This window comes from Rhizophagus irregularis, chromosome 15 (assembly GCF_026210795.1).
Source record: "Rhizophagus irregularis chromosome 15, complete sequence".
NCBI lineage: Eukaryota > Fungi > Glomeromycota > Glomeromycetes > Glomerales > Glomeraceae > Rhizophagus > Rhizophagus irregularis.
In genome coordinates this window covers 4,708,036-4,731,992 of record NC_089443.1, presented here as the reverse complement: position 1 = coordinate 4,731,992, position 23,957 = coordinate 4,708,036, and the positions used below count along the sequence as shown (strand labels likewise).

The 23,957-nt window shown below is 28.9% G+C and overlaps 3 protein-coding genes across 3 annotated transcripts; 1 reads left to right on the top strand and 2 right to left on the bottom strand.

Annotated features, from left to right (window-relative positions):
• Window positions 1-25: 25 nt before the first annotated feature.
• OCT59_007766 (uncharacterized protein) lies at window positions 26-974 on the bottom strand (the record flags this gene model as incomplete). The annotated part of the gene is made up of 3 exons (XM_066132206.1): window positions 26-394; window positions 457-672; window positions 825-974. 3 exons carry the CDS (start codon window positions 972-974, stop codon window positions 26-28), a joined length of 735 nt encoding a protein of 244 aa, XP_065998909.1.
• Window positions 975-1,744: 770 nt separating this feature from the next.
• Window positions 1,745-2,059, top strand: OCT59_007765 (uncharacterized protein; the record flags this gene model as incomplete). The annotated part of the gene is made up of 1 exon (XM_066132201.1): window positions 1,745-2,059. One exon carries the CDS (start codon window positions 1,745-1,747, stop codon window positions 2,057-2,059), a length of 315 nt encoding a protein of 104 aa, XP_065998908.1.
• Window positions 2,060-17,088: 15,029 nt separating this feature from the next.
• Window positions 17,089-23,599, bottom strand: OCT59_007764 (uncharacterized protein; the record flags this gene model as incomplete). Its single annotated transcript, XM_025328905.2, has 19 exons — window positions 17,089-17,486; window positions 17,559-17,995; window positions 18,063-18,228; window positions 18,300-18,506; window positions 18,580-18,892; window positions 18,969-19,015; window positions 19,096-19,311; window positions 19,418-19,837; window positions 19,912-20,352; window positions 20,432-20,677; window positions 20,740-21,141; window positions 21,212-21,512; window positions 21,592-21,782; window positions 21,868-22,027; window positions 22,110-22,553; window positions 22,639-22,908; window positions 22,981-23,353; window positions 23,433-23,476; window positions 23,558-23,599. 19 exons carry the CDS (start codon window positions 23,597-23,599, stop codon window positions 17,335-17,337), a joined length of 4,872 nt encoding a protein of 1,623 aa, XP_025164670.1. The 3' UTR covers window positions 17,089-17,334.
• Between the last annotated feature and the right edge of the window lie 358 nt (window positions 23,600-23,957).

Genomic DNA, 23,957 nt, shown 5'->3' with positions numbered 1-23,957 from the left:
TATATTATTGTTACATATATTATATTTATAAAACTACTAAAGGGTTATTATCGTTGTTGTTGTTGTTGTTGTCATCGAATTCGTTGTTATTATTATTGCCACTATTGTTATTATTGTCATCCTCATCATTATTGTCATCATTATTATTATTGTCATCATTATTATTATTGTCATCATTATTATCGCCACCTTCATTACGACTTTCATTGCTGTCTTCGCTGTCTTCGCTGTCTTCGCTAACTGGCGCCCAGGTGGAAGAAATCCACCAGTCTGGCATTATTTCTGTTGGTCTACTTTTATTATCGATGACATTATCTAAACGATGACACATACGGATTAGACCAGTTCCAATACTCTCCCCGATTTCATCCGCCCTACTTAGAATTCTCCTAATCTAATTAAAAAAAAAAATATTATTTATAAATGTTATATTGATAAAAAAATAACTTTACATACTCTCGTAGATTTCCATTTTTTTTCATGTATTTTGATTACAGAATTCGATTTATCTAAACGTTCTGGTCTTTTCTCTAGATTTTTTTCATTGTTGGCAAGATTTTCATCTTCCGATGACCACTCATCGGAATGAAGTTCCGAGATCACTACAATTTTTTCACAATCTTTCATGTACTCGTCCCAGGTAATTTCTTGAGGTTTGCAGTCATTTAAAACCTTGTCTTTTGTGTTAATCATGTGTTGTAAACCGCATTTACGTCACGTCATTTTCTGTTAAAAAGTTAATTAATAGTTAATTAATAATGTTAATTGATTGCATAGACAATTAGAAATAATTGACAAATTTTGCATTTTATTAAATTTCGTACTTGGTCTCGCCGAGAAGTCATATGTTGATGTCTACTGTGCGTATCTAATTTGCCATCCTGGGTTATTTTCCAGATATCTCGGCGAGACTTATGAAGCTGTTTGATTACATTAACAATCTCGGTATCGTATACTTCAATCGATGGATTCATTGCCGCTTTTACCGCTGGTAAAAGTTTTTTGTTTATTGATTTCTTCTAGTCACTAAACGTTTGTAAAACATCAAACGAAATTCTGGAACCTAAATTATTAATGATTTGAACAACTTCATCCTATTTAAAATAATAATGAATATGATTAAAGATTATAAAAGATAAATATTTTATAATAGAGGTGTAACTTACACGAAGTGTTTTTTTAAAGCCTGGAGTCATTGGTGATAGTTTTTTTCCTTTATTTCTGCTTATTACGGGTGATAGACTTCGATTAACACTTGTTGTTATACTCGCGATCGTCTTATCACTGGAATGGCTGGAGTTACTGCCTGTCAAAGCCTCCAGTCGACTAGACAATTGTGATACCGCGCTTTTTAGTTCTTGAATTTCTTGATTTAATAATTTTATAATAGGAAAAACAGTTATGCAAAGAAGCGCGAAGTTGATGAAGCGATGATATGAATGGGTCCTCACCTAAAGATTGCGAAGATTGCTCTTCTTGATGATGTTGCTGTTGTCCACCTATCAGAAGTTAATAAAATATTATAAATTTATTATATTTTTAATTAATTTGATAATAATATATATATATAACCACCTTCCGATAAATCCGGCAAATTTCCTATTATTTTACAAGTAATTAGTACAGGTCATATTAAATACAATTTCAATAAAAATATAAATAATAATACTTTTTGTTAACGATCTCCCCCTAGAGGGAGAGAGGATTGTTGAGAATGAGAATTGGAAGAACGAGAATGATAATGATGTCGACGTTGACGAGAGTGAGAGGAGGGAGAGGGAGGAGAGAGAATGATAATGGTGTCGAGAACGAGAATGATGTCGACGTTGATGTCAACGAGAGTGAGAGGAGGGAGAGGAGGAGAGAGAATCATAATGGTGTTGAGAACGAAAATGATGTTGACGTCGATGTCGACGAGAGTGAGAGGAGGGAGAGGGGGAGAGAGAACGAGAATGATGTCGACGTCGACATCGATGGGAGTGAGAGGAAGGAGATTGATGATATTGCTGAGAGCGACCCTGAGAAGGAGAACGAGGATGTGATTCGCTACGTAAAATAGGAATAAGCGTCAATTTATTTTTTTTTTTCATTTTAATAATGTAAAGAAACAAGATTGAAACGAAAAGAAAGGTGAAAAGTCACCTATTTAACCATTACTTACATCATTAAAATAATATCATAATCGTTATCTCTTAATTAAAAATTAATATCATCGATATCACTTAATTAAATTAATATCATCGATATCACTAAATTAATTATCATGTGTATATCACTATTAAAATTAAACTAAAAATCGATACCATCGATATCACTTAATTAATTATCATGTATATATCACTATTAAAAATCGTAAAATGAAATTTACTTAGCAAAACAATCAATCAACCATCGTTCTAAAATTCGATAAAGGGATGGAGAAAGTTTTATATAAATAATTATTGATTTGTTTGTTCACGTGAAATATTAACAAATAATTATACTACGATTATTGCCGTTTTTGACAATTGGAATGTCGAACAATATAAGGCGATTTTATAGTAACCAATCAATTGACAAAAGTATTTTTTTTAATCATGATTGTTGCAATTGGGCGTATGTATCAGTTTGGAAACAGCTAAACTATCACTCGTAAATACTAACCATTGTGGGTCCAGAGTGAAAATTCATGTGATTTGCAAATTTTTAGACATTCCGGACCTATAGACCTTAAGGGACAGGTCTATTTAAATAATTACTTGCACTAGTTAAATGGTATAAACTGATTCATGATTCTCAAGATAAGATTTTATTGTCAAGTATATAACGACATAAAATCATGTAATATAGAATTATGGATAGAGATAGTATAATACCAATATATAATGTATTATTACATGTAATTTAATGTTGAAGTGAGAAAGATAAAAAATTATATGGCAGTTATTCCTTTAAATAAAAAAATAACATTTTAATAAAATGAATTTTCTATAAATTTGAATAACGTTATTAAAAATCGGCTCAAATCTCAAAATAATATATTACTAATTTAAAGTTGCTATTCTCCTTATTCTAAAAATAATTATTCTAAAATTCACGTGTATTTTCATCAGCTTGTTCGCGTTTTTCAGGACGCGTATTTTTATTATATAAAGTCTACCTTTCATCATTCCATGCCCTTTACTTTCGCTCAATAATTTTTGTCTTTTCATCAATTATATTTTATTAACGCCATTATGGGTTCTCGCCGTTCCACAACCTCGCAGAAAAAATCTAAGGAGCGTTTTAAGACGCTCAAAGCGAAGCGTATGACGACCGTAAAATTTTTGAAAAGTGGGTATCGTACGCAAGGTTCATGGTTGTATTTCTCTAATGGAGTCACCTGTAGACGGAGTTTTATACTCCCAGAGCTGTCTGGTTCTTAGATGGGTCACCTGAAGAGACGAAGTCTTGTACCTCCAGGGCAGTCTCGGTTCTTAAATGGAACAATCCTGAAGAATGCTTCCAAGGACTATCGACTTATTCACTTAGCTTTTGCTAACCACCCATTATTTTTATATATATGTATTTTTTTTTATTGCTCAGTGAATGTCGATTGTTATAACAGAGGCCTGGGAACATGCCTTGCGGAGTTAAAAGCAACGAAAAAAGCATTAGATGCTTCGCAAACCAAGATACAAGAGCTCCAAAATGCTCATCGAAGGACTACTAATGCACTACAAGAGCTCCAAAATGCTCACCAAAGGACTATTAATGCACTCGGACGCAGAAGATAGGGTTGAGGAGCTGGAGAACCATGAAGTAGAATCAATTTCTACTCTTCACCGGCAAATACGCAAATTACGATGTAAGTATCTTCCTTATTACTTAAAAATATCTTTGTCCTATTATTTCATATTATTTCATTAACATATCTTTTGTTAATTTCAGCGGAAAATCAAGCTCTAAAAAATCTGAGAAACTTATTACGTTCGCGCTCCAACTTACCTGATAATAATAATAATAATAAAAAAAAAATCAAAATAATTTTTTTTTAAATAATTATGTTCTCTTTTTCTTATATGGTATAAGTATATTTCCATTTGTTAAGTTAAGAAGCACTTAACTAAGTAATTTTCCACCTAAGGTCCTAAGTTTATTATCTTTAAGTATATCGTGAAGGTTTAATTCACTTATTTTCCAATGCTTCCTTTTTTTCTTCTCTATCCGAATTTTCATTGTTATGAAGTCGGTACATTAGTGTATATATATATATATTAAAATTATTAAGTCTGCAGTATTACCGTGACAGTATTATACTTTAAATCGGCAAAGATATGCTGTAATCGGCATGGCTATATTTAAAGGAGCGAATTCCGATTTGTACATCAGACCTGCGATATGAAAAGCGAACAATACTATATAATAATAACAACATCCGAATTTAATATCAGTTTTATTTAACAAAGATCGGTCATTAAAAATTGGTATTTCCGACTGAATTATCGGATTTTATCGAAAGCTATACTGAAATTGGCATGGCTATATTTAAAGGAGCGAATTCCGATTTGTACATCAGACCTGCGATATGAAAAGCGAACAATACTATATAATAATAAGGGGAGTTACACATATCACGTAATTATCGGAAGGGGGGGGTATCCCGAATATCTAACCTATCACGTGATACTTTATGGCCTTTGGCCAAAATTAGTTTCGTGGTTGTAATTTTAGCTGGAATTAACGAAAATCACTTGTATCACAAAATACATTTTTTATTTCTGTAGTGTAACATGCCGTAATAAAATTTTATTAAAAAAAAACATTTTTTACCACTTTTTTAAGACATAATTTTCTAAAGTAAAGCCACTTCGCACTTCGTATAAAACCACCTCCTTACTCACCTTCCGATTGCACCTCTCGGTCATTTATAATTAAAACTTGTACGTCCCATGCAGGCACCGAAAAATCGTCAACAGAATTTGTAAATACTTTTTTCTGTTTGGCTGGTCGTCCTCGTCGCTTTGGATGCTGGTTTTTCTTATGTTGAGCAACAATGGAAAGTGTTGGAAAGTACACATTACACTCAGAACAGCAAAGACGACTATAAGTGCTTGAGCTAATAGAAGGACAATGGGCATCATATCCGGGTATTTTAAGCTTGTCACAATACTCTAGTATATGGAGTGGATTTAAGAAATGCCCATCTTTTCCTTTCGTTACTGGTGGGAGAAATCCATTATTTTCAGCAAGAAGAATAGCTGCTTCCTCATGACGGTTAGGTAAACAACAAGAGCGATCTTCGCATTTCTTGATGTCAAGTGAGTATGTACACATTTTGGTGTGATTTTCTAACCACCGCCAGGGTACGTTTGATTCATTGTTACTTTCTTTTTCAGATCCAGGAAATATAACATCATTGAATGGAGTGTTTTTGTGATCAATATATTGCGTGGTGACTGGTTTCCCGAAGATAGGATCGCGTTCCCAAAGAGTACACAAAACCTCACCAGCATAACGAAAATTTTTCATTGCAAGCTCCGAATCTACAACTTGGCCTTGAGAATTGAGGTGAGAACCGAATTTGTTAATAGGTAATGTTATACCGGCCAATTTTTGAGAAAGTGTTGACATACTACGCTCAACAGGATTATAAGCCGATTGACCTGGTGCATGAGTCCGAATAGAAAGATAATCAAGGTCAAAGGCGCGGAACATTCTACAATATTGGTAAATATTTTTCATATGGCGGGGATTTTCGTCTGGACCTCCATCAACTAAAAGAATCCAAATAGGTTTTATTTTGCCGTCAACTTTTAATATCTCATCAAAATGGCTGTTTTGAGTTAACGAATTAAGATCATTCATATGAGTGGCTGCACTTGTACCAACTTGGTATTGTGGACGTACGAAAATTGAAAGTTGGCCATTACGAAAAGTATCATTTGTGTCATGTGGATTAATGAGTAAATATACTGATGGAATAAGCTTTTGCTGCATTCCAACCGGAAAATCATGATCAGGTAGTGTAACTGGTTCTTGAAAGCTCTGTATAGTTTTGAACGTTCTCCCAACTGCAGGGATACCAAGAGGAACTTTAGCTTTGTCATCCTGAGAAATGATAACAGAATGAGTTGGAAATAAGGCTGCAAATTGTTTTGCACCTTTTACAGAAGCAAGACAATAGTGCTCATCAGGATGTTCATTTTTTTCATCTCTAGAAACGGAGGCAACTGCAATATTAGCTGGGTGGTGATGAGTCCTTGCAGCTATAGAATTTGATCGAGATGGTAGCAGATAATTGCTGAGAGTAGTACGAGAAAGGTATTCGTTATACTTTGATTTGAGTTCTTCTTGGAGGTGACGGATTGTTCTAACTTTAATAACCTCCTTTCTTCTTTTTTTATCTGCAGCTCCGAACTCAATACATTCATGTATATGTTCATGTAAATCAGGATATTGAGTCAAAAGTGGTGGACGACCAGGTGAACTATACTGTATTACTTCTTGACGTTCTTGCAAAAGCTTTGCTTTTTTTTCTCTATTCTTACGTTGATAACCTGCTTGACGCTTTAATTTCTTAACCTTATTATTCTCACTGCACAAAATTTCTTTAAGATTTGTCATACGCTCCATTAAATTACACCGAATTTCATAATCACTGGTGGAATTGTAAATTTGTTGAAGCTCAGCAAGTTTCATATTGGTTGCATTAATAATTTCTGCAGCTTTCTTCTGCGCAGCAGCATTAGGAGGTGGATTAACATCAGCTATGATAGTCTCTTCTATTGGCTTTTGTTAAGAACTTTGACTTGCATTTCGGAGAAGCCAGATGAACCTGGTCGCGAATGAAAAGTTTGCAAAAAACCTTGAATTGGAACTGGAGTTGTTAGATATTCCTGGATTTTATTTTCGATTTCTTCTTGAGATTTATGCCGAATTTCTTTCCATGCATTAGTACATTCTGTACGTAAACTAAGTTTTGGGTATACAGGATTTTTTGCATTCACCATAAAATAATATCAAAAGCATTGCAGAATTTCTGGTGTTGATTTATGGGAGTTTTATAAATGTAAAACTTGTTATATTTCGGTGTAGTTAGGAAAGTCTGCATGTTAAAAAGATCAGATAAAGAAATTAAAGGGGAGATTTAAAACGCGATCAGATCATTTTTACGTGTATTAAATATTGAGTCACGTTAAAAAATCGCAGAATCACATGTGTACAGTTGCAAAAAACAATGTAATTTTTTAATTTGATCGGATTTATTAATAAAAATGTAAAAAATTCTTTTGTTTGACTATTATATTCATTATAGCGGTAAAACAGTCATAATTTAAAAGGCATATATTAAATAGTGAAAAAAAAGAGAATAAAGAAATATTGTCAAAATTAGATCGATGAGAAAATTTTGAGTTCTATATAAAATATGATGACACTTGTGTGACAGTTACTATAATTATGAATTAATTACGTATGACGCGATAGTATAATCTCACTAGGGGGGGGGTTGGTTATATAGTAATCTATAATTACGTGATATGTGTAAGTCCCCTAACAACATCCGAATTTAATATCGGTTTTATTTAACAAAGATCGGTCATTAAAAATTGATATTTCCGACTGAATTATCGGATTTCATCGAAAGCTATACTGAAATTGGCATGGCTATATTTAAAGGAGCAAATTTCGATTTGTATATCAAACCTCCGATGTGAAAAGCGGACAATACTATATAATAATAACAACATCCGAATTTAATATTAACAAAGATCGGCCATTAAAAATTGGTATTTCCGACTGATGTATCAGATTTTATTAAAAATCGGCATAAATGGGCAAATCTATACATAAATACGCGAAAAATCTGCATGTATATGCTAATATCGGCAAAACTATTTTAAAAGGGTCAAAATCCGATTTTTTTTCATTCGACCTGTGAATGAAACTGTGAAGAAGGCAAAATGCAAGCATTGTAAGATTTTAATTGCTTGCAATAAAGGAAGTACGACGGGAATGGCTGGTCATATTAAAAGTAAACATAAATTAATAAAAGAAAAAGGAAAAAAACAACTTACAATACGTGAATCTATTAATAATTTTGAAGTACTGTATATAGCGGGCCACAGTAGGACCCCGAAAAATACATATAAAGGTCACATGTAAGTTTGCTTAACCATATTAGTAAAATTTCCAAAAGTCATAAAATTTTATTTGCATAGATTTTGAGATTTTTTAAAAGGTTATATATATAGTTTGCGTAATAACAATCATTTTTATATATGTCATATATTTTAATTTGCGTAGTCAACGGTATTTTTTAATAAAATATATATATATATATAATTCCAGCAGTCTTCTACTAATTAGCAGCATAACGCCTTGGAATTCCAGCGATTTTCTACTAATTAGCAGCATAACGCCTTGGAATTCCAGCGATTTTCTACTAATTAGCAGCATAACGCCTTGGAATTCCAGCGATTTTCTACTAATTAGTAGTATAACGCCTTGGAATTCCAGCGATTTTCTACTAATTAGCAGCATAATGCCTTGGAATTCCCTAATAAGCAGCATTACGTATAGTATAATACATAAATTTTTGAAAAACGTAATTGACGGCTAATCTGATTGATAATAGATAATTTTTTTTTCAATTTTTTGACTTTTAACAGACCGTTTTATTGAAAGAAAAAAATAAAATAATTTTTTTTGGTCTGTAACAAACCATTTTATTCAATAAAAATTTTTTTTTGGCCTTTACTGTTATATTTTTTTAACAACAAGCCATTTTATTAAAAAAAAATATTTGGTTTAGAATGTTATTAATATTCCTTTTTATTATTTTTCTTTAAAAGCAACTTCTTAAATCTAAAATTTATTATTTTAGATACCAATATATTGGAAAAATATGAGTTAAGAGAAAAGTATAGTCAATTTTTTTGGGAATATTACCATACTAATATTCCTTTTACTTTTTTCTTAGGAACTTGGAATTCAGACTGGAACTCCAATGCTTACTGTAAGTAAAGAATTTTTTAGCTTTATTTTGTTTATTTTAGAAGTATTATTAACATTTCTATTGTTTTTCTATTAGAAATGGTTTTTAGATTAAAACTAAACTGAAATTTTTAGTAAGTTGAGAATAGGGTGGAATTTTTTTTGTTTTATATGTGAAAGTAGTATTAATATTTTTTTTCTTTAGAAATAGGATCTTCTTTTAGAAATGATTTTATAAATTATATTCTAAGTTTTTGTTATAATTTATAAAAAAATAACGAACAATCTTTTTGTTTTTGTGTTAATACTTGAATTATCAAATAATTAAATATAGTAGTATAAATGTACAAATTAATTTATGCAATTTGGCATTATGCTAGCAATTGAAAATCAATTATACTGGAAGTATATTCTAAATACAACTAATTAAATTAAAAAAAAAGCCATGATTTCATTTTTTTAATATACAAATGTCATAAAAAAAATTTGCTTATTCTAATATAAATTATAAAGTCAGAAGTCAACTTTGCGTATTGATTTTAGTAAAAACATTTGCTTATTTTAAGGCAAAATTTTGCCGATCATCTCTGACTTTTATATGTATTTTTCGGGGTCCTGCCACAGCGCTTTACAAAAATTAAAAAGGGGTTTGTACACTCTGCGTCTTAATAGCTAAAAATTCCGTTTTTTGCGAATATCTTATGATCTACCAGTCCAATTTAAATGATCTTTTTTTATTTTGAAGAGCTCAATGAGAGCTATCAAACAAAAAAAAGATGGCTCAAATCTGATCATTAGATCACGAGATAATTGTAAAATATCCCCCGGGTACTATACAATTCTATGAAATTTTTCAAGGGTGGTACTATGTATAGGGGGGTACTATGGCCCGCGATATACGGTAATTGTAAGTATAATATTCATTTCTTTTTATTCAGTTTATAGGTTATAATTTTGTGCATTAAATATGAATATTTTAATTTTTAAATTTATAAACTCATGTATTTTATTAATATTCATATTTAGGTATATAGTAAAGAAACTTTATTATTCGATGGATTGTAAAAAATGACCTTCCTTTTACTTGTGTTGAATCTGAAGATTTTTGTAATATGATTTCTCTTTTACGTAAAAATGCATTCATTCCATTTGCTGATACAATCAAAAATTATATTATGACATCTTTTAATGATAGTCAAAAAAAAGTTGCTTCTATTTTACAGGTTATATATATTAATATTTTTTAATAATAGTTTTATTTGAATTTTATTAATTATTATTTTAATTTTTGTAGAATACGTCTAGTAAAATTTCTTTTACGATTGATGCATGGATTTTATCAAATAATTTTTCTTTTTTAGGGATAACAGCTCATTGGGTTACAGAAAATTGGAAATTAAAAAGTTTCCTTTTAGATTTTATTAAACTTGAAGGGCCACACTCAGGTGCCAATATCAAAGATGCTTTTTTTAAAAAGCTTAAAAAATTTTAATATTGAATCAAGGGTTAGTTTTTTTTTTTATAAAATAGTAAAATAATTTTAATAAAAATTAAAAAAAAAATTTATATAGATTCTTGGGGTAACAACTAATAATGCCAGCAACAATGTTACATTTCTCAAAGCTGTTGAATCTAATTTTTCTCAAAGATATATCTATTATGATAGTGATGATAAGCATGTTTGTTGCTTGGCCCATGTAATCAATCTAGTAGCGCAACAAGTCCTTACTACCCTTAAAGCCACAGATAATGATGAATCATCAAATGAAGAAGTTGGTAATTTGATAGTTAAGCTAAATAATTTTATTATATTATTATTATTAAAATTTAATTAATAAATCTATTAAAAATTGTATTGCCTTTTAGCTTTGTACTCTCATTAAAAAAATAAAAGTATCACCCCAACAAGTAGATAAATTCAAAGCTCAATGTAAAGTTGCAAATGTTCCAAATCTAAATGACATACTAAATGTTCGCACTAGATGGAACTCTACATATGATATGCTTGTAAGGGCAAGAAAACTTAAGGAAGTAAGTAGTGGTGCCTGCCTAAACTCTTTTTGCAAAAAATTTCGGTTTCGTCACCAACTAGTTTCGGTTTCGTCATTGACTAAACTATATAATAATAATTTTTAATTTTAATTTTAATTATATAAAATTATAGTTTAATTATTAAAATATATAAAATTAATTATATTTATAATAGTTTTATAAATTCTTTTTAAAAAATATTATATTTTAATAAAAATTTATTTTTTTAAATAATTATTATAATTAAAAATCCATGGAAATTTATGAAAAATCCATAAAAATACCATGGAATATGGAATTTCGGCATTTCGTCTTTTAATTTTAAATGTCTAAACTATTTCGGTTTCGTCAAATAACTAAATATTTCGGTTTCGCCCAGCATCTCTAGAAGTAAGTTTGTTATTTTATTAATTTTTATTTTAATTAATTTATTAAAAACAATTATAATTTTATTTTTAACCTCTTAATATATTAAGTAACAGTGATTCAAATCTTTGTCCTTTTACAATTAATGAAGATAAATAGATTAATTTGTTAGAAATAGAAGAGCTATTAAAGGTTAAATTTTAATATTATATATATAATTATGTATTTTTATAGTTTTATTAAAAATTTTTATTTTTTAGTATTTTGCTAAAGCAACAAAGCAAATTTGTGGGAAAGCATATCCAACACTGTTATATATGATTCCTATATACAATATTTTGTTAAATAAATTAGAGGATTTTCAGGATACTTCAAATAGATTTGAAAATGGAAAAGTAAATTTATTTATATTTAATATTTATATTAAATGTAATTAAATTCCTTTTTTTAATACAAGATCCCAATTTAGTGAACACAAAAATAGGTGCAGCATTCTGTGTCAATGATGAACCTGCCTTATCTGCCCAAGCAAATTTATCATTATGGCCCTCATCTACATGTGCAGAACTAGTGGCTATTTTTCTGGCATTACTCACAAGTTCCTATGAATGCAAAAATTAAGATATATACAGACAGTCAAAGTGGCATCTATATGATTAATAATAAATATAATAAATCAGGTAGAAAATTACTGAAATAGTCTAATTCTTTAATTTTACTTAAGATAGATATTCTTTTACAGGAAAAAAAGATGGATCTAATGTTAGTAAAAGTTAAGAGATACAGTGGAGATGTTATGAATGAAATGGTAGATAAATTAGCTAAAAACACAAGTAACAACAGCTGTTACTTTAACAATAAATTTAACTATAGCAATAGGAAAGTCAGATTTTTTCCAATTTTTAAACAGATCCCCATTGAATACAACTTAAGGAAATTTATTAAAACTCTAATGAATACTAAAGTGGCAGCAGAATGGTCAATACTAAAATCAAATGGACATGAAATTCCAATTGATTGAAATATAATTTGAAACTTAATTCATAGATATAAAGGGTTTAATTGTATTTTAGTTAAAAAATATTGGCACTTAATATTTATTGTTAAACTATTTGCTAAACTTCTTCCTATAGGTACTATTCTACTACAGCGAAAACCAAATCTATATAAAGAGTTTGTCTGTCCAAGGTGCAATGCTAACAAAGAAGAAAACAGATACCATTTTATTGAATGTAAGGCCAATAAGAACTTATGACTTATAATCAAAAGCAGAATACAAAATGATGTGATTTTTATAATCCAAAAATGGAGTAATATAACAGAGGATTAGTGTTTCGGGCGAAACCGAAACTCACTTTCTGGCGAAACTTCTGAAACTTGGCGAAACTGGTTTCGCTAAAGGTGTCAAATTCCGAAACTGGCGATACTTCTGAAACCTGGCAAAACTTCCGAAACCTGGCAAAATGTCTGAAACCTGGCGAAATTAAAAAAGTCATGTGTTAAACTTTAATTGGCTGTAATTTGAAAGATAATTATTCGTATCCAAGATGTAAAAGAAAACATAACGCGCGTATACTATTTTATTTTCATTGTTTTTTCAATATAAATAGTATATAAATAATATGTAAATTTCAAAAAATTTTAATTATAAATAAAGTAATGTTTTAATAGTTGCATTTCCTTGTTAATTTGCCAGTCATATGGAAATCACAGGTCACATGACTTATTCCTCGCTCCTCGTCATTTAACCAATAAATAAATGCACGTAGTTCATTTCCACTTCTATATAATAAATAAAACAAAACAAATAAATTATCATAAATAAAAATAACGTTAAATATTAATAGTTTTCCGATTTAAGTTTAAAGATAAAGCGTTTAATAATAAAATATTTGTTTTATTTTCATTTTTTTTACCTATATACATTAAATTTTAATATAATTGAGGTTTCGCCAAGTTACGGAAATTTCGCCAAGTTTCGCCAATTTCGGAAGTTTGGGCAAATTTCGCCAGGTTTTGCCAGTTTTGGAATAGTTTCACCTTTTTTAAGTTTCAGTTTCGGCATTTCACCAATCAAAAAACAGTTTCACCCGAAATATTACAGAGGATACACCTAAGATCATAAATAAGAAATTAAACCAGATACTAGAAACACATAAAGCTCCGCACGAGCAATTTGAGCGTCACTTTACCATTGTCTGAAAAAAAATTACTGGCCTCGAAAAATTCCTCAATGAAATTTCGAAGCCATTAAAAAATTTCGGCTCAGCTTTAAAGTGAAAGCTGAGCCAAGCCATTAAAACCTGGCTCGAGCCAAGCTAGGCTCGAGCTTTATCTTCAGAAAAACGTTTCGCAACATTTTTTATTAAAATATTGAAAAAAAACGTTGCGAAACATTTTTTTTTAAATATATTATTAAGAAAAACGTTTTCGCAACGTTTTTTAATTAAAACATTGAAAAAGAACGTTGCGAAATGTTTTTTTTAAATATAATATTTGAAAAAAATGTTTTCGCAACGTTTTTTAATTAAAACATCGGAAAAAAATGTTGCGAAACGTTTTTTTAATATAATACTTTGAAAAAAATGTTTTTGCAACGTTTTTATTAAAACATTGAAAAAAAACGTTGCGAAACGTTTTTTTTTAAATATATTATTAATAAAAATGTTTTCGCAACGTTTATTTATTAAAAATATTGAAAAACGTTGCAACGTTTTTTTTAAAAATATAATATTTTGAAAAATGTTTTCGCAACGTTTTTTATTAAAATATTGAAAAAAACGTTGCGAAATATTTTTTTTCTTAAACATATTATTACGAAAAACGTTTCGCATCATTTTTTTAATTAAAACATTGAAAAAAAACGTTGCGAAAGCGTTTTTTCTAACATAATACTTTGAAAACAAGCGTTTTCGCAACATTTTTATTAAAACATTAAAAAACGTTGCGAGAACGTTTTTTCAAAATATATTATTAATAAAGAACGTTTGCAACATTTTTTTATTAAAAATATCGAAAACCGTTGTCAAGGCGTTTTTTTAAATATAATATTTTTGAAAACGTTTTTACATAAGCGTTTTTTATTAAAATATCGAAAAAAAACATTGTGAAGCGTTTTTTTTAAATTTAAATATATTATTACGAAAAAATGTTTAGCGTCGTTTTTTTTAATTAAAACATTGAAAAAAAACATTGTAAGAACGTTTTTTTTAATATAATACTTTGAAAAAACGTTTTTGCGGCGTTTTCAGTTAAAATATCAAAAAAAGCGTTGTAGAAGCGTTTTTTAAATATATTATTAATAAAAAATGTTTTAAAAACGCGTTTTTTTTATTAAAAATATGAAAAAAATGTTAAGCGCGTTTTTTTAAATATAATATTTTGAAAAAGCGTTTTTCGCAACATTTTTTATTAAAATATCAAAAAAAGCGTTGAAAGCGTTTTTTTCTTAAATATATTATTACGGAAAAACGTTTACGCCGTTTTTTATTAGAATATCGAAAAAAAGCGTTGAAAGCGTTTTTTTAATATATTATAATACAAAAAGCGTTTCGCAACATTTTTTGTATGATAACCTGCTTAAACGTTAAAACAGCTTTTAATTTGTAGAGCTTATTACGGCTTGAGCTTTTGAGCTAAGCCTATTACGGCTTTCGAGCTCTTTTCGAGTATTTCGCGAGCCTGAGGCCAATTTAATCTGGCTCAGTTATTCAGCTTAAAAAGCTTCGAGCCTAGCATGTAGCAGGGGCCGGAACATCGCGGAGTTTAAACACAGCGTGATAACAAAAAATTTTTTGATTTTTGCTCACTTGCCTTGAAAGCTAAGATTAACACTAATTTTCCAAAATATCAAAACAAATATTTGGATTTTTAGAGTCAAAAAACATTCTATTTTTGGTCTCACTTCTGGATTCCTTCATTATTCACTTTAAGGAACTAATTTGATTGCCTAGATGTAATGCTACTAATGCATGGGAAAAGGCTAAAAATATTGGAAAAAAAACAAATTAAATGAATCTGAAAATATGGATCATTATTTCAAATCCCCTCATCAACAGATTAAGCAATTAAAACAGAATAAACAACAATCAAAGAAGAATAATATATCAAATTCATAGGAAGATCAAATGGTAGAGTTTGGTAATACATCATTGGAATTGGACTCAGTACAGCATGAAAACTTAAAAAATGAAAATCTCATATTATCAAAATGCTACAGAATGAGAAAAAAAGCTCAAGATCAAATGTGTTTACTAATTAATAACAACTAGTAGTTTAGTTGGGCTTATAAAAAGATAAAAAATGTTGTGAACAATATTATAATTGATTTAGCAACAGTATAATTAATCTTAATTTGAAGTTATATATAAATTTGCCAAATTTGAAAGGAAAAAAGGAAGGGAAAAAAAATATAAATATATATATATATATAATAACAACAATTTCTATAATATAATCAATAGACATAATATTAATTATTTTTATGATCGGTAATCATGACTGTAGCTAATTATTTTTATTACATATTTATTCTTATCCATATTTTGATGATTGCATCCTACTGGGTGGATATAGCTTATGATAATTTGTTTGTATGGTATATAAACTACATATCAATAAAGCATATATAATCAATAAAAAAAAAAAAAAAATTCCTTTTTTTAATAGGAAGTGGCAATTAATGCCATTAATAAGCCTTAAAATTTACTACAATAAAACTGATTCAACTTTATATGCAGTTTCTTTAAGTAAGTTATGATTATTAAGTTAATTTAATTTAATTAATTTTAATAATGTTTGTAATATATATAGTTTTAGATTCACGTCTTAAAGTAGAATATATGAAAGATAATGAATGGGAAACCCAATGGGTTAATAGAACAAAAAAAACTGTATGAGTTTTATTTGTTTTATTTAAATTATATTATAATTTTCCTCATAAAAATTTACATTTTTGGTAAATCATATGATATATGATTTACATTTTAAATTTTATTTTGATTGACTTTAATTTTAATATCAATTCATGTAATTAATGATCAATTGCTGACTACTGTATATCTATACCTATATGTTACCAAATTTCTACATTTATGCTACACATATCAGATATTAAATATTATACACATGTACAGTATATCTTATACATACTGGATATATACAGTATATCAGATATCAAATATATACTCAATAACCTTAATATATTTTGACTAGTATTATCAGGTTTTGCTCTAATTTTTTCCAGAATTTCACCAACTTCTTAATAAAATTTTCATATAGTTTTGGCAAAGTTTTGCTATTTCAGCATTTTGTTAACTTGCTAAACTCTCTAGTTTTCTAGTAATCTTATATGTAACATTTAAATTTTCTATTATTATTATTCTTTAACCTAAAAAATTTCAAAGAATAACTCTTATATATATCAAAAAAAAACCAAATATTATTTTATTATAACCATTTTAAAATAGGGTATTTTAGACCATCTTACATATTTTTTTTTGCATGCCTTTTTTTTAGTTTTATTGCTTTTATATCTTTTCTTTTATTTTAAATCTGCTTTTTGATAATCATTTATGTCTTTAACAATAAACCATTTATCAACTATACCCACCAAAATTTGTATTTTTTGCCATTTTTAAATATTTATAACAGTTTATATTGGCCAAATAATAGCCTGTATAATTTTCTAGTGTCTGGTACATTAAAAAATAAATATTAAATTTAAAAAACTATATTTTAGTTTAAAGGTTCAAATTTATTTTTACTATTTTATTTGTTTTTTAATAGGTATAAATTAATTGATTTCTTTTACATGTAAAAATAATAATAATATTCTTTCTACTTATTTGTTACCAAATGAAAAATCTTTCATATTAATCTAAAGATAGTGAATAGTGCTAATTGAAAATGAGAATGAAAAAAAAAATACCCTATTATAAGAAATTTCTTAGATTTTTAATCTCCAAAAATCTTCTTTCCTTTTCAACTATTAGAATGATCTGCATTATATTTTATTTTGGCGATTTCTACTAACTCTGTAAATTCACCACTCTTTTCGCACATAGCTCTAAATACTGAGTTTGGATTTTGTAATAATAAATAAGGGTGATCAAATTCTATAACTCTCCCAGCATCTATCAACGAAACCAAAAAAAAAGTTAGCATTAATATTAAAAACTCAAAATTCCAATTAGATTAAGATTTACCTAAAACCAAAATTTTATCATAATCAACAACGGTTCTTATTCGATGTGCAATACATAATAAAGTAGAATCTCTAAATTCTTGTCTAATAGTTTCTTGAATCATTCTATCAGTTTTAAAATCTACACTGGCTGTTGCTTCGTCCATGATAATTAATTTTGATCTACATACCAAAGCTCTAGCTAACGCAATAAGTTGCCTTTGACCTTGTGAAAAGTTGCCACCATTTTCACTTACAGGTGCATCAAGACTCCAATTAAAATGGTTTTGTTCTAAATATTTATTTGATTCTATTTCATCTTCGATAAGTTCCGGTGTTACAGATTGCTGTATTTCTGAAGATAATGATAATTTATTATCATCATCAATTAAATGAGCTCTTTTAAGAGAATTCCATAATTCGACATCGTCATATTTACCAAAAGGATCAAGGTTACTCCTAGATAAAATTAAATATCATAAATAATACTGAGAAATAAACATAATTTGTACAGCATTATTCCTACCTTAAAGTACCGCTAAACAATACTGGATCCTGAGGTATTATAGTTAGCCTACTTCTTAAATCAAAAAGTCCAAGAGTTGAAATATCAATATCGTCGATAATAATTTGTCCTGAAGTTGGTTCCATAAATCTGAAGAATGAAAGGGCTAATGTTGATTTTCCGGATCCTAAAATATGATAAATAGTTAAATAAAATTCGGAAAAATATATGTATATATATATATTCATTATCTCATACCCGTCCTTCCGACTATCCCAATCTTTTCTGATGGTTTAATATGAAATGAGACATCCTTTAATACAGGTGGATTTTCTGGTGCATATTGCATTATGAGATTATTCACTTTAATTTCTCCTTGGAAAGGCCATTCGGGAGGTGGTCTATGACCTTCAATGATTCTTGGAGGCTCTTCTTCCAAGTTCATATATTCTCTAATTCTTTCAACTAATATAAATATATATAACAAAACTTAGCAAAATCTTTCAAACTTAATTAAATAAATTAACATTACACCTACCAGAGTTCATGTTCATCTCTTGTAAAGCATACAATCTCAATAACCATAATAAATGCCCAGTAAAATTCAATGCATAAGAGAGCGCAAAACCTGCTAACCCCGGATCCATTCCTTTAGATAATTGATATATAACAATGGTTCCAGCAGCTAAACACACTAATCCTCCCACTAAGTCAACACGAGTGTTTAACCAACGATTACATGCCCAATTAAATATAAAAGGTCGATTATTTCCATCAACAAGTGAAAGCATCTTTTTTATTAATCTATTCTCCCCGCCAAATGCTCTAATGGTTGAAACGCCAGTAATTGTCTATAAATATCCAAAAGTATCATTGTTTAAAAAAAGTCTTGTTTAACATTCACAAAATAAATACAAATTTACAAACCTCTCCAAATGCTGCATATATAGGAGATCGTTTGATCGACTCAATACCTAGTATGAATTATTTTGATTCAATATGCAATTTTAAGTATTTTTACTATTTTAACAAAATTATAAGTTATTTAACCTACGTTTAAGATCTCTTGATGTTGCAACATAATAAGCTCCAATAATTATGTATAAGATAGCAATGAAAGTACCAGCTATCATAAATCGAGGCATTACAATAGAAATAGCAAATATGACTGATACAGTTGCGAAACAGGAATAAATGAGGAACATTGCCATAGGAGACAAATTCAGATCAATAACTTCCATATCTTTTGAAAATCGGTTCAATATGCGTCCTGTTACCAAAATATAAGAAACAATGAATATTGTGACATGCAAGAGCCAAAACGAATAAGAGCCAAAACGAATAAGAGCCAAAACGAATAAAGAATAAATAAATACCAATAGGAGTTGTATCAAAAAATCTTATTTTTGCTTTCATAACCTTTTCCAAGATTGCTTCATGTAATTTTCTTGAAGCAACCAATGAACCCATAGACATGTAATACGATCTTATTGACCCAAACAATGCAATTAAGAAACCTAGAAGAATATATACACCAAGATAATAATTTACATCAACTTGATTTTTGTTATGTTCTGAACTTATAGCTTGTGAAGACATATGATCAGCTGAAGGCATAGAAAAAAAACCGAAGAAAGCTTTAATAAGTTGTGGTAGTGAAAAAGTAGATAGAGAACTATAAACGTCTTGGCTAGGAAAAGTAGAAGGCCAAAAGAAAGATGATAATGTTGATGAAACATTATACATTTGATCGTGAGCTAAAGAATAAGCATTAGTCCATTCCCTAATCCACCAATCTGTCAAAACAAGAACAAAATGAGTAATATAATTCTATATAACTCTTAAAAAAAATATCATTATTTTATATTACCTTCACCAACTTGTATTGATTGTGTAATTATAAACATAAATATCAAGAATATCCAAAATAAGAATCCACCTGAAGCTATAAAATAAATCTTATATACACTCCAGTCAACAATCCCCTCGGCCTTTTCTTCTTCAGCAATTAATTTGCCGTCACCTTTACTAGATAATTTCTGAAGATTTAAAGAAGATAAATCTGGTTCTTCGGCTACACTTTTCTTATTTGTCTCATTTTGTTCTTCAGTAATTTCTACTATTCCTCGAGATAAAACTTCACTTGGAGTCCCTTGACCAACCACGCGACCATCTTTCATGACAATTACTTTATGTGCACCACGAAGACAAAGCCCTACATGATGCGTGACTAGAATGAGCGTTCGATCCTTCATAAGTTCTCCCATTAAACATTTTTCATATAAATGTTTTGCTGTGTGAGCATCAACGGCTATATAATATAAGAAATATATTAAGAATTATGATATTTTTAATAGAGAAGTAATAATAGTATTTTACTGTGTAAATACCTGATAAACAATCATCCATTATGATAATTTTTGCTTGAGAATAAACAGCTCTAGCTAACGCGATACGCTGTTTTTGACCGCCTGATAGAGTAATTCCTTTTTCTCCTATTTCAGTTATATCTCCAAATTCAAATATTTCCAAATCCTTATTTAACGCGCACATATTCAATACGTTTTTATAACGATCTTCATCGAAAGAAAGGCCAAATAAAATGTTTTCTCTAATCGAAGCGTTTTGAAGCCATGCTAAACAAAACGTATGTTAAATAAATGGAGACATTACAATAAAATCAATCACATTAAATTACCTGTTTGTGCCACATACGCTATTCCGCTAGGAGCACCTCCCAAATTCTTGGGCGAAGTTTTTTTCCTAGGCAAAAATACGCGACCACTTAAGCAATCCAGTTCTCCCAATAAAGCCATCAATAAACTTGTTTTCCCACTCCCAGTAGGTCCGCAAATTATTGAAAGTTTACCAACAGGAAATGTTATATTTAAATCGAACAAAGTGAACTTGTTAAGAGGATTTTTAATTGTAATATCGATATTATTATTAAGGTCATCAGTTGAAGAAGCACCATTAGGCCACTGAAATGAAGCATTTCTGAATCCAATTTCAGGATCGTTACTACTTGATGGTCGACTATCCTGACGTGTAATTTCAGGCTCTTTCAGAAATTTTTCGATACGCACAATGGAAATTTGAGCTAAATATATAAAAATATATGTTATATATTGGCGCGAGAACTAATAAATACGTAAATCCCAGATAATTACCTTGAATAATGGAAATAATCGTTGAAGGTCCTTCATCGAGTGCATGACGAAGCATATTAAATAGGGTAAGAGCTGTAAAAGCTATTGTTGCCGATAATTCATTACCGAGCAATTTTGTGTAAGTCATAAAAACAGCGAACATAATAACAAGTGGCAAACACGACCAAATATTTGCAATATAAATCCATTGTATCAAACGAGATTTAATTTCTTTAAGCTCATTTTCACGTGCATCTATAATTTTTTTTTGGAACTGATCCTCCCAAGCGAAAAACTTGATTATTCTAATCGCTTGAAGTAACTATTTAAAGTTCGAATTATATTAGTATTATTATAAAGTATAAAAAAAAATATTAAAATAATTATTAAAACATGCAAACCTCGTTCATTGCACCAATACGTTTATCTGTTGCTGCCATAAGGCGCTTTTGAATAGTTGAAATGCGTTGATTTATTAAAGCAGGAAGTGGATAAGTCACAATAATGGTGAATACGCCCACAATAGCACTGAATCCAAGCAACAAGTATAATAATGTTATACATAATATAATTTGCAAAGGGAAACAATATACTAATAATAATAATAAAGATTTGTTATTAATTAAAAAAAAACATCATAAACATTAATTATAATAAACTTATATTAAAGATCTTACAATAGAAAATATAAGCTATAATGTCTGATATTTTCGTTGCATCGACAGCCATTAAATTTGTAATATTCCCAGTTTTATTCTTTGTATCTTCATCATCTGTTACCCCTGTTGTATCCTTTCTAGAAAGAGATTTTAAGTAAATTTCACCTATTATAATCGCCTAATAGTAATTACATTTTTTTTTTTAAAAAAAAAATATTAATTTAAATAATAATGAGATTTAATGATTTAATTAAACCTACTTGAGTTTTAATTCCTAATTTTCGACCAATATATAAAGCTTGTTGAAAGCATAAACTTGGCACTATAGTGCCTAAAAATAATCCTATTACATAAAAATAGGCACTAACTTGGGTCTCGTCACCGTTATTGGGATAATTTTGTACATAGAGTAAAATTTTACGTAGAAAATAAGGAGGTGCAAATATGAGAGTAATAGACCAAATCACAGAATAACAGAACTGAACAAAAAGCTCTTTTCTAAAAGTATAAAATAAAGATCTAACAAGAGACCCTTTTCTATGAAAACCTTTCAAAACATTTGATGCTCTAGAATAATCCGGCAACTCATATATATCATTTTCATCTAAAGTTTTTCGGAACCCTTTAGCCATTAAAGGAATTAACCATGAAAACGTGAAGTGTTCATATAAAGAACATTTCACTTCAGGTGATGGAAATCGACCCTTAGATCAGACGAGAAATAAAAATTATATTAACTAATTTAATACAATAAAAAAAACACAATTTGGTATTCTCAAAGACCAATACCTCTGAATTAGGTTTTGACAATATTCCTTCGGGGTCATCTTCTGGTTCCATTATAGTAATCATAACCAAAATAAAAGAAATGATCAAAACCAAAAGTCCAAATGAATAATATGTGATGAAATATTTGTTAAATTGCAAATAAAATGAGCAAATATTGTAGATTGAAGCAACAAATGTGATAAAATATAGAATGTCTAAATGTCCGCGTAAATGAAATATATTACGCTGCTGAGATGTGAGGTTGATAAAGGCTAACAATGTGGCATATATCTAATGAATAGTTTTAGTTAAAATTTAAATTAATTGTTCAATTTACTATAAATATTACTAAATTTCACATACCCATATTAATTCTTCAACAATTGAAAAAATTATCCAATAAAATTCACATTTATTTTCATTATATTCACTCCACCGCATGATACCAACGGAACAAAATAATGCAAACATCACCGCTCCAAAAAATAATCGACCAAAGTCAAAAATTTTATTTCTCTGTTCATTTAAAGTTATAAATTCCGGATTATCATCAATTTCTTCTACATCATCAATATTTGAGTCTACTGAACTAATCGCTCCATAAGATGAACTGATTTGTCCGGAAATCAAAGGTTCATAAAACAGACTTTTTTTCCGTTTATATTTGATATAAGTTGTTAGAAGAACACATACTGAACCGATAGTGTACACTAATGGTATTCCCACGTTAATCAAACTATATATATAAAAAAAGTAAATTTAGTAATATTGTAAAACAAACCACTGTGAGAAAATAAGATACACAAAAAGCTTACGTTTCTTGGAAACAATTTATGGAATCATAATTTTTCCACGGCCCCTATATTTAGAAACAATCAAAACAAATTTGGGATTTATACTTGTTTATCCCGCTGATTTTTTCCAAAAACGAAATTCTTACCCAAGAGTCAAACCCACAATAACTGTTTGATTGATTCAACATATTTACACAATATTGTTAAATTTTAAGCTCAGAATTTAAGGATCAAACAATTTATTTATATTAAAAAATATCTTTTTTTTTACGCAGATACGCAGAATCTTATGTAATGAAAGGATCGTCATGATATGTCGTGGAAGATTATGTACGGAGCAACTTTTCCAGGCCCTTTACTAAATTTGTGTTAAATTTGTACTAAATTACTAATCTGGTTAATTTTTGAAAGAATGAAAGGCAAAAATGGGATTACAAGGAACGACTAGAATCCTATATTAATTAATAATTCATTAATAATGAAGAAAGCTGGCTTTGTGATCGATATCAAGTCGAGATTGCCTGTGTAATTGTGTATTTTCCGTGT